General features: G+C 46.3%; 2 protein-coding genes across 2 annotated transcripts; one reads left to right on the top strand and one right to left on the bottom strand.

Annotated features, from left to right (window-relative positions):
- Window positions 1-3,885: 3,885 nt before the first annotated feature.
- Window positions 3,886-8,205, bottom strand: PtA15_1A530 (uncharacterized protein; the record flags this gene model as incomplete). The annotated part of the gene is made up of 5 exons (XM_053165568.1): window positions 3,886-3,893; window positions 6,599-6,766; window positions 7,349-7,783; window positions 7,844-7,906; window positions 7,977-8,205. The coding sequence occupies 5 exons, from the start codon at window positions 8,203-8,205 to the stop codon at window positions 3,886-3,888; spliced, it is 903 nt and encodes a 300-aa protein (XP_053016746.1).
- A 281-nt stretch (window positions 8,206-8,486) lies between these two features.
- On the top strand, window positions 8,487-10,928 carry PtA15_1A529 (uncharacterized protein; the record flags this gene model as incomplete). The annotated part of the gene is made up of 7 exons (XM_053165566.1): window positions 8,487-8,878; window positions 9,040-9,113; window positions 9,308-9,720; window positions 9,818-9,889; window positions 10,014-10,222; window positions 10,326-10,551; window positions 10,644-10,928. The coding sequence occupies 7 exons, from the start codon at window positions 8,487-8,489 to the stop codon at window positions 10,926-10,928; spliced, it is 1,671 nt and encodes a 556-aa protein (XP_053016745.1).
- Window positions 10,929-11,480: the final 552 nt, after the last annotated feature.

The following is an 11,480-nucleotide window of genomic DNA, read 5'->3' as shown; positions in this document are numbered from 1 at the left end:
CAATGGCCGGTACAAAAAATTACAAAGCACTCATCACAAGGGTTGTACCCTCTTGATGACCGGTTTTTACCAGTCATCAAGAGGTTGTATTTCCTCTTGATGAACGGTCTGACCGGCCATTGAGAGGCTGTATGTCCTCTCAATGAACAGTCACTGCCAGCTAATTGGCTGGGATGAATTCATCCCAGTTTAACTGGGATGCACTCAACCAATTTAAAATGGGTTGATCTCATCCAATGAAATATAAACCCAAGGGGGGTACCTTGGATTTACATTTCATCAGTTAAGATCAGCCAAGTTTAAATTGGTTGAGTTCATCTCAGTTTAACTGGGATAACCTCAACCCAGCCGATTATGCTGGCAGTGAGTCTGACTGGTCATTGAGAGGCTGTATTTCCTCTTGATGAACGGTCTTAACAGTCATTGTGTATGTCCTCTTGATGACTGGTCATCAAGCAGCTTGAGTCCTCTCAATGATTGGTTTGTACCGGTCATTGAGAGAGTTGAGTACACGTGATGACTGCTAAAAACCATTCATTGCAAGGGTTGATCCCTCTCAATGACCAGTTTGTACTGGTCATTGAAAGGCTTGATTATGTAGTGTCAAGTCCTCTCAATGACCGGTCTGACCGTTCATTGAGAGGCTGTATGTCCTTCTCGGGGCAAAGTTGGAGAGATGCAGAGCTGGGTGAGGGAGGGATGTGCAGCTATAGGATTGTTGATCACCCTTGCTATATTTGCCAACCTTTGTTGACAAAAGCCAAATTGTTTAACAACAAGGGAAATCGCGGCTGCGCCGCGGAACATGAATTGTACAGAATGAAAAGGTTTGCCATAGCAAACAGGAACGTAACAAATCATTTCGCAGAGCTATGATGGCTTGTAACCTAACAGGATAAAACAGCTGAGGACTTTTCAGAACGACGTATGAGCCTTGGTCTTTTGATGTATTCCAATTATATCATGGAATGCCAATTCCTAGATTCATCATTGAACATATTTGTGTATGTTCTTGGGCTCCTACCCACCATTTCTGAGAATTCCTCGGTGCCAATGCAGGAACAGGCAACGAACTAAATAAGCCAATTCCTTTTATTGGTCAATGGGTTGACAGTAATGACATGTACCAGGTGGAAAAAAACTAGAGATGGCCCCGACGAACCCGTCGCGGGTACCTGCTATCCGCTGGCGGGTACCCGCCCATGGTTGGCGGGTACCCGCCAGCGTGTGCGTGTTCGGGTGCGGATGCTGGATTTCTGAGAGAAATCGAGCGGGTACCCGGGTATTCTAGCGGGTACCCGCTCTTGTTTGGGCAGGTGGCGGCTGCCACGACAACCGGAAGGACTGGGGAAGTCTTCCTTCCGGTCGAAGAGGTTCTGTAACCCCTTTGACCGATTCCTTCCGGTCGAAGTGGTTTTGTAACCTCTTCAACCGGAAGGCCTTTCCAGTTGAAGAGGTTACAAAACCTCTTCGACTGGAAAGGCCTTCTGGTTGAAGAGGTTACAAAACCACTTCGACCGGAAGGATTCCTTCCAGTCGAAGAGGTTAAACCTCACCTCTTCAACTAAACCTCTTCGACTGGAAGGAATCCTTCCGGTCAAAGGGGTTACAGAACCTCTTTGACTGGAAGGCCTTTCCAGTCGAAGAGGTTTTTTAACCTCTTCGAAGGCCCTCCAGTTGAAGAGGTTACAAAACCTCTTCGAGCGGAAGGATTCCTTCCAGTCGAGGAGGTTTTGCAACCTCTTCGACTGGAAGGAATATTCCTTCCGGTCGATTTTGAGGGGCAGGTACCCGCCGGTACCCGCGCGGGTACCTGCAGGTACCCGCTCTGACTGCCCCAGGCGGTGCGGGTGCGGGTGCGGGTGTCGAACTTTTGGCAAAAAAGCGTGCGGGTACCCGCATCCGAACAGGTACCCGGGTTCACAGGGGCCATCTCTAAAAAAAACCGTTACCGAAAGCGATGCTCTTGAGATCCCAGAGGACAATTTAAATAGACTACGTCAAGGGCTATGCTCTGGGTGCGGAAAAGGGGTTCTCAACTGGTGAACTGCATGGAACTTCTAATTGAGGCAATATCATCTCCACGTCCGAACAGATGGAATGTTGCTCGGTCATTTTTCATAACCGGTTTCAGTGTGCAGGTCCATAACAAATAGCATTACTGCCCCTGGCAGACAAATGTCACGTCTACCCACTTCGCGCCAAAGTCAGCAACTAAACTCTCAGACCCCCTGGGGTTGGTTTATTTTGTTACAATTGCAAATGTGAAGAAAGCAGGCCAATATTTACAACATTAGTAGTAACAGGACTATCTTCTTCTGGCACATACGCCACGGCCCGGGCAGAGGAGCATACGAATTGGTATTTCTGCCCGGAATTGTGAGCAACGCCTTCCTATTGCGGTTCTGGTTGGACGTGAACGGCGGTAGCATCGACTCTTGATGGGTTCGGCTGAGATATGAACGCAGTCTCAGATAAGGGAGGAGGGATGCGCGTAGTTGAAATTGAGGCAAGAAGTCCCGGTCTTGATTGATGAAGATTTACAGGCAGAGGAGCGTACGAATTGGTATTTCTGCCTGGAATTGTGAGCAAGGCCTTCTTATTGGGGTTGATGACAGGCTGGATTCGCGTTGGTCGGTCAACGTTTCCGGGTGAACGATGTGGAACCTCATCAATAATTGTTTTGATAAAGGAAGAACCTGTATTGCTGGTGATTGTAGATTTTTTGATCAGGGGATAGAGGTAGGGGGGTTCGACACGAATCGGGAAAATGAATGAATTACCGGTGTGATGCAGATGGAAATGGTGAATAGGGAACAAAGAACAGGAAGAATGGCCTTACAAATACAATAGAATTGAGAGCGATGTTTGTGTGCGGCGGCGGCGTTGAGCAAGAGGATTGGAAAAGTATAAATAGAGCTTCTTGATGAGAGGAAATGCACCAGGGCTCCGGAGTTTCAGGCTTGCTATGGAAGCCCTCAGGTTGTGGGAAATGCTGGAATTTTTTTTTCAGAAACTGGGAAATCTCTGGTTGGGATACAAGGGGACTTACATAACAACACCAGTGTGGTGTTTCCGTCACTAAATTTGGCTTAGCACAGGCTTTAACTCAACTGATGTGGATAGGTGGATAGATGTGGATGCTATCACCCCTTCATATTCAACAAGCAGTATGAATGCACACAGTCCTTGTCATATGAGGTGCAAGCCAAATCAAAGTTCAAAATCTTGAACTTAACCTGCCCACAAACCCGGGCTTACTTGACTTTAAGGCTGGCACCCGGGTGTTCGGGCGGGGGGTCAGCCTCATCCCGAACCCCAGATCCGAAACCACCCGGGTGGAACGGGATCCACCCGGGTGGTTAAGCTTTTTTTTCGCCCCTGAGCTGAGCAGAGGAGACTGCTGGAGTTGTGGCCGTGCACTTGCAGTCTCAACGATCTATAGCATCCTCAGTCAATATGAAGCGCAAGAAAACCTCTCACCCTGCCCCCGCTGGCCCTGTGAATTCCACCAGTTCCACCTCCAAACGCTCCAATGTTATTGAGATTGAAGTTGACGACGAAGACGAGAATTCAAGCCAACCTCAAAGTCAATCAAAGAAGCGTAGTTGGGTGTGGACCCATTTCAATGAAACCGAAGATGGAGGCAGCGCAATCTGCCAAGTTGTTGGTAAGAATAACAGGATGTGCGGCGCGACGTTGAAGAAAGATCAAAGTGGAAGCACAAAAAACTTCCACAAACACCTTCAAAATCTCCATTGACTTGTTGATCCGAGGCTCAGTAAAAAGATCGATAAATCACAAACTGACATTGGATGATGGACAAAAACCAATATTCTGGCCCCAAAGGTGAATCTCCAGGATCTTTTGCATTGATTTTTTGTATCAACATGCTGAAGGCCCCGGAAAATTCTCAGTTACAGTTGAACCAAGAATCCCTCAAGACGGCGTTGATTTATTTTATTGCCGACACTGATCTCCCGTTTTCGGTTGTGGATAGACCTTCGTTCAAAAACCTGATTAGACTGGTGAATGAAGAAGCGGCAACGTTGATGGAACCCATCAACCGAAAGACTATGGCGAATCATTTGACGAGGGTATATCTCCACTCCAAGAAAAGATGAAGACTCAATATCTCCGGGGCCAAGATTTTGTCTGCTTCACCCAGGATGCATGGACTGCGCCGAATTCAACTGCTTTCATGGGTGTAACAGCCCACTTTATTAATGAAGAGTTCGAGCTGATTGACATGACCATCGGAGTCCCCCATGTACGAGGTATGTCCTCTTGTTTTATATTGCTTACCTCTGCGCGCATCCTGATATGATATTTTCACCTTTTTTTATTCCTTCAGGAAAGCATACTGGAAAAATTTTTGCCGAGCTTTTCCATCATGTGCTTACAGACTATGGCCTCCTCAAGAAACTGCATATGATTACTGCCGATAACGCAACTACCAACGGCAAAATGGCTCGAGAATTGAAAACTCAAATGCCTTCTTTCAACGTTGACACCCACCTATTGGGTTGCATCGCCCATGTAATAAATCTAGGAGCGAAAGCTGGTCTCGCGGTTCTGGGCGGCATCGAAGAAGACCGCAACGGCGAAGAAATATCCATGGGAGACGAAGTTGATGACCAGGATGCCAACGAACCCGATGCATCCCAATCTGTCCAGACTGTCATGCGCATCTCGCATCTGACTTCCGATCCGGACGGCATTGGAATAAATCTCAAAACCATCCTCAAGAGAATTCACGGAATGTGTACTTACGTTAGGTTTTCTCCGCAACGCCGTGAACGATTCCGTAAAGTTGTTGAATTCGCCCAGCCAGAGCTCAAAGAATCAGGCTCCAAGCTTTGTTGCCTGGAGATTGATGTAACCACTCGGTGGAACTCAACCTTTGAAATGTTCAATCGTGCGATTCAACTTTGCCAGTCTTGCATCCATTTCTGTAATGAGAGTTCCGAAACCCGATCGTTCATCTTGTCCATGGCCGAATGGGACCAAGCAGCAAATCTGATGAGCTTGCTAGAACCTCTCAACGAAGCAACTCGCATGCTATGCGGATCGAACTACCCAACGTTGAACACTGCACTCCCTATCTACATAGTGTTGATGAAGCACTTGAAGCGAGTTCAGCATGGTCTATATGACCAAGCCCAGCTGATTCAACCTGCAACCCAAATTGTCAACAAGATCGAAGGCTACCTTCGTTCCACACTCAACAAACCTATTTACATTTGTGTGATGATCCTTGACCCGACCTTCAAGACGGCCGTCTGGAAAAAGAACGAAGCCTTTATCGAACAGCACTATTGTATTTCTGTTGACGGAATCATCGGAACATTTCACCAGGTTGCAAAGACTTTCAATGAGACACTAGATCCCGCTCAGCCGACAAATTCAAACCCCGCTCCAAAGAAGAATACATCCAACTTCTTCTCGGAACTATATGAACCTGCCACCGAGCTGGACACAATCGAAGCAGAGATCCGTCGTTATCTAGCAGAAGAGCTTGAACCCAAAGGAACTCCAATCTTGAAGTACTGGGCTAGGCGACAATCGAGATTTCCAATCTTATCGAAGATGGCTCGCCGCTACCTGGCCATTCCCGCTACAAGCGCAGCCTCAGAGCGAGTCTTCTCTAAAGGTCGTCGGGTAGTCTCTTGGCAGCGTGCATCGCTCGATCCTGCAAGCGTAGAACAGCTACTATGTCTTAAGGAATGGTATCAGCTAGTTGATAGCCCAATTTAGTTCCTTGTTTTTTTGTTTCTCATCTCAAACACTCATTCAACCCAGTCGATACACTCGCTTGTCCGTTCAAAATCTCTTGTATATACCTACCTTGCTTATAGGTACAGCTTTCTCTCCTCATCGGAGCACTGAGGCCCGCTTTTTTGCTGTAATAAACCTCTAAGCCCGCCCATTTTGTACTGCGAATCCACCCGGGGGTTCGGGTGGGGTGTTGGCCTCATCCCGACCACCCGCACCCGGGTGGTTCCACCCGGGGGTTCCACCCGGGTGGTACTTTCCGGGTGCCAGCCTTACTTGACTTGGAGATTTAGCAAATACGGCCATATTTTGCTCAAATTGAACTAGATCATGATCAACCCACTTCCTGTGCAGTCCCCTCTGCTTGACTAGCAAGATGCGAATTGGCTGCGTTGTGACACCGAAGGAAAAAGTATTCCGTTTCACAAGGTGCGAAAGCTTATTCCTGGTCACCATGGCCATACCAACCAAAGTTTAGTTGGGGGTTCAACATAATACATGACTCAAATCTCTGCCATCAGGAGATGTACTGGATACGTATATTGCTCAAATCGCGGTGACGAGGCAGCGCTGATCAGAAGGAAAATATCAATCTGGTTGATGGAGAAAAAAAACAGGGAGATGAAGATAACTGAACACACGATTTTTAATACCATCTATTTTCAGAGCTGAGAGAAGATAAGTGAAGATAAGAGTTTGTAAAAAAAAGAAAAGAAACTGATGGAGAATTTTAAAGCCATATTTTATGTGTGGCTACTTGACCCGGAAGGTCGCCTGACATTACGTTGTCTTGGGTGGACATAATTAGGGTCAAAAGATCGACCATGGTATCTGGGATTTCTGGCGAATCTGTCACTGCTACTGGGGCGATTATCACGAGGTCGATAATCAGGTTTGGGCTCCTCCACTTCCGGAGGAGGTTCGGGGAGGTTACGTTCGTGAGTGATCGGGTCATAACCGTATTTGGATCCTCCGGGCAAATAAGGATTATCTTGGCATCCAAGTTCATCATATCGACGTGATCTATTATAGGCTTCTTTCTTGATGCCCTCTCTCAGGATTGAGATGTCCCCCACACATTCCTGTCCGTCGACGATTACTCGGAACGCAAGGGTATTCGCTCGGACGTGAATGTCGTATCGGAGAGCCATCATGAACCCATGTTCAGCACATATAGCGTCGGCGTTGGCCTTGTGCTTTAACATCCATTCAGCAAATATCGTGAATTTGTACACATCTCTCAGTGTCTTATGAAAGTGCCAATGATTCAACGTCCACTCTCGGAAGTTTTGTAGATACTCGTTAGGGCATGGGTAGCCATGGTAAAAGAAGCCGTCTTCGTCATCAGAGCTCTCGCCGTCTTCAGCCCGTCCTTTCTCTTCGTAAGCGAGCGCCGCCTTTTGCCATTTGGGATTGAAGATCGTTAACGGTATGTGTGATCGCAGGTTTTTAATCTTCTTATGAAAGTATGGCGAAAACAGCTTCGGTGGCTCGGCAGCTTTCTCGGGACTAGTTTTGCTTTCAGTCGGGGGTCGGGCCGCGACCGTTCGAGAGGGCAGGCCTGGTAATTCACGCTTTGGTATTGGTCTCCTGCTGTCCATCTCACGGAATCTTTCATATAATGCAGTCGCGACCACTTCGTCTCCAGCTTTGTCCGCTTCGACGGCTCGTGCCCAGATGATCGACTGCTCTCTTGACATTTGAGCAAAATCCGGATGGTCTTCGGTGTCTGGTTCCTGCTTGACCATGGCGACATCTCTGTTTTGACTAGCGACCTGATTAACTTCAGTGTCTGGCTCCTTCTTGACAATGATATCGCCCTTGTTCACGCTAAGTTTCTGATCATCTTCGACTTCGGGGTTCTTTTTGACGATAGTAGCACATTTGCTTTGGCTAGCTGGCACGTGGCTCGATGATCCAGATCCTATCGCATCTGTCGGTCTTTCGGCAACATCAGATGTCCTCTTCTTGAATTTCATGGATCTGAGTGAAGCGGTCGATATTGGACCTGGTGAAGTAAATGATTGTGTCACTAATTCAATAGATATACATGAGCCGTCACATTTACCTTTATCGACATTACCAGGATTCGACGCAGTCGGGAGGGATCCTGCCGTCTTTGATTTTCGACCTACATGCCATCAGGAAAGGATTAATCAACCGAATCATCTCAAAAACTAGTCATGGGCTTAACAACATACCTTGGGGAATGGTTGGCTTGACATCAACAAGCATGTGGGCCTCATTTTTCGGAGTACGAATCTTGTTAGACGGCTCCGCTTTCTCTGAAGGTAACCCACCTGTCATGTTGAGATGGGATCTTTTCTTCGCTCCTTTGGGCCCGTCCATCCCTTGGTTAACCGACGACGGCGGCTCAGCGGGCGGGTGCACTTGCTTCCGATTGGAAGCCGTTTTCCCGGAGACGACCATCGCAAACTGGGTTTCTGTTGTTGATCAAAATAATACGGAAACTGGAGGACGACGCGTCAAATTGAGGAGAAAAATGCGGCTGGTTGTTTTTTTGTGGTAGTATGTGTTTATACCTCAAATTTTCTTATTTTCATGTTCCTGTGTATGGATGTATGCATTTATGCATCAGGTGTCTGTTTTGGTTTGGTTTGCGGGAAATTCTTCGTCTCCCTCTCAAAGTGTGAGCTCTCCCGTTTTTTTCAAGAAAAGCTCAGACACTAACTGTTACCCAATCGCCCAGCATGGACACTTCAATGGACTCGAACTCGACCGTGCCAACGGATCCACGATATGGAAAGCTTTTCGAATGGCTTACCGGGGCAAGAGGCGTGCAGCTTGCGGAGACCATCTCGGCGCATGAGTTCCGGGAGACCGGCGAGGGCTGGGGGATGATCGCTCGGGCAGACATCGGCAAAGGGGCCACCTTGTTCAGCCTCCCACGTCCTGGACCCTCAGTCATCTCGCCCCTCCTCTCCGTCCAGACATCCCGCCTGCTATCAGCTTTGAGCCCCCAGGACCGCCATCGAATCGCAAGGAACTGGCTTCCCTTACTCCTCGTCTTGCTCTGGGAACGCGTCCAAGCCATCCTCAATCCTCATGATCCTCACAGCTGGGCTCCTTATTTTGATACCCTGTATGCCCCTTGCTCTATTTTTTTCGTGTAATCATGTGTAATTCTACGCTAGACTAAAACTGATAATAATCAAATGACTGGAAAATCGTTTTGAAATAATACATCGATTGCTTCATTTATCTCACTTGATGGGATCTGTTTATGTACACTTTCAAGCCCAGACCTAAAGAATTTGATACGCTAATGTTTTGGAATCAGCATGAACTCGCTGAGCTAACTGGCTCTACCATCTTAGGTATTTACCTCTTTTCCTCCCTCATTATATCTACAATCCCAACAATAATAATTGTTTCATCGTAAATCATGATTCAATAAAAAAATGCGACTACTTAATTTTTTTTAATTGTGCGGCAAATCAGAAACAAGAATGCTGACGCCGCTCTTTCAATGGAAACCTGCCAAACCATACGACGGATTGACTGAAAACAGAGAAGATAGGAAAAGAAGAAGCAGAGAAGGATTATGAAACCGTGATCAAGCCAGTGATTGAATCCAGGCCGGATCTATTTCAAGTTCCGGAGGGGACGAGCTGGGAGGAGAATTATGGGCTGGAGATGTACCATCGCATGGGCTCCTTGGTCCTCTCGCGCTCGTTCCATGTCGAAGCCGGCTCGACGGCAGACGAGGCTGGGGATGATGACCATGATATTTCGATGGACTCCGTCCCGAGTCTTGGCGCCGAAGCTGTCGGCAATGGCCACTCACCCGATTTGACACAAAAAACACTCGATCAGCTCTCGGCTGCGGGGACGGATGATGAAGACGAAGAGAGAGAATCTGTCGAAGATATCGCTATGGTCCCATTGGCCGATTTACTTAATGCCAAGACCGGGTCTGAAAATGTTGGTATTGATCAATTACTGATACTTCAAATTGACGTCTAACTGACCTCATCAAATCTAACCCCTACCTTTCTTCTTGGTTGATTTTCGGTGATAGGCTAAACTATTCTACGAAACTGATTGTTTGAAGATGAAAGCGACGAGAAACATTAAAAAAGGTGAACAGATAGTAAGCAGATTTTTAGTCCTTCCCACACGAAGCTGCAACTTTAAACCACTCAAGATTTGATAAACTTGAAGGACAAATGGAAATGCAGGGTGAAATTTGACGCTTTATTTTCTTTAATTCAAAGTATAACACATATGGAAATCCGCCAAATTCGGATCTATTAAGACGCTACGGACATGTTGATCGTCCCAACCAATTTGATGTCGTCGAGATCTCTATCAAAACTTGCCTCGATGTTGCACAGTCTCATCTTTCCTCTCAGTCACCAGCCTTGGCATCATCTGACCAACTCCAAAATCGACTCGATTGGGCCTTAGAAATGGGAATTGATGAGTTGAGCATTTCCACAACCAACTCTTATCACCAAAAATAAGACTACTTGACTCGGTTTTTCTGATATGTCTCCTCCATCTGATGTCATGGGCAAACAAAAAAGTGTGTTCGAAGTACCAACCAAGCTAGAAAGAAAGAAGAATGGAAGCCCGTTGCTGCCCGAAGAATTCACATGTGTTTTGAAGATTCTGGTGCTGTCTGGAGAAGAGTTCGAGGAACACAAATCGAAAGAAAAGCTACCCAAGCCGAAGCTGATTAACCCGGATGTGATCCTACTGGCCCAAAAAGTGATCGATCGAAGAATGAAGGATTATCCGACTTCAATCGATGTAAGTATTCATGTTTACTTTTTTTTGGTTGTGAGTTAAAGGACGTCTGATTCACTGAATCTACTCAATGTAAATATGCACATGGCTTGTAGGAAGACGAAAGATTATTGGAAGCCTTGCGTTCGACGAGCCATCAAAACCGCACCGGTGACAGCGTGAATCGGAAGATCAAAGCAATCATTGTTAGGAAATCCGAGAAAGAAATCTTGCTCCGCCTGCATGATTCTTTGGTCCAGAAACTTGCATCCTATCAAGGCCAGGATCAGAATCTTTCAAATAGTGGAAACCATCAGTCTAATCAAAAAAGGAAAATCAGCTCCAATCAGGATCTTGATCATAGCATGTCTGAAGGTCATAAGTCAAGAAAGACTAGTTAATCCATCTGCATGATTATCTCACTTAGCTTTTTTATTTGTTGCTTGAAAAAAAAGTGAAGATTGGTCCATGGAACATTTTTGTAACTGTGTTTTACATATCAAAAAAACTTCAAAAAATAACCCAACATGGTCTTCAAAGTTGAAATCATAAAATTTTCAATGCATAAAATCATGAAACTTTTAAAGCCCCATTTGGACACTGTGTTCACCGTGGAAAAATTGGCTGTGAATGGAGGACCTCCCATCAAATTTGAGTAAATCTGGAATTTCAGATTTTGCAGGGAAATCTGAATTTTGGAACTCTGGATCACTTCTGGGATCTTTGGGGACCTAGATTTCCCTGAGAAATCTGAAATCTTTTGGCTCAGATCTGACTTTCCAGATCAACTGGAAGTCCTCCAATAGGTGTCAGGTGACATTCAGTAAAATATGCTGAAATTCCAGTGGTGCTGCAACATTACTCCCCTTGAATAACAATGGCCCCTTTGTCATCATCAGGGGGTTCTACCCCTTCCCACAAGTGTATGGTTGGAGTTAAGGCTGGAGTTAGCT

Source organism: Puccinia triticina, chromosome 1A, assembly GCF_026914185.1.
Source record: "Puccinia triticina chromosome 1A, complete sequence".
NCBI classification, from domain to species: Eukaryota; Fungi; Basidiomycota; class Pucciniomycetes; order Pucciniales; family Pucciniaceae; genus Puccinia; species Puccinia triticina.
This window is presented reverse-complemented; position numbering and strand designations above follow the sequence as displayed.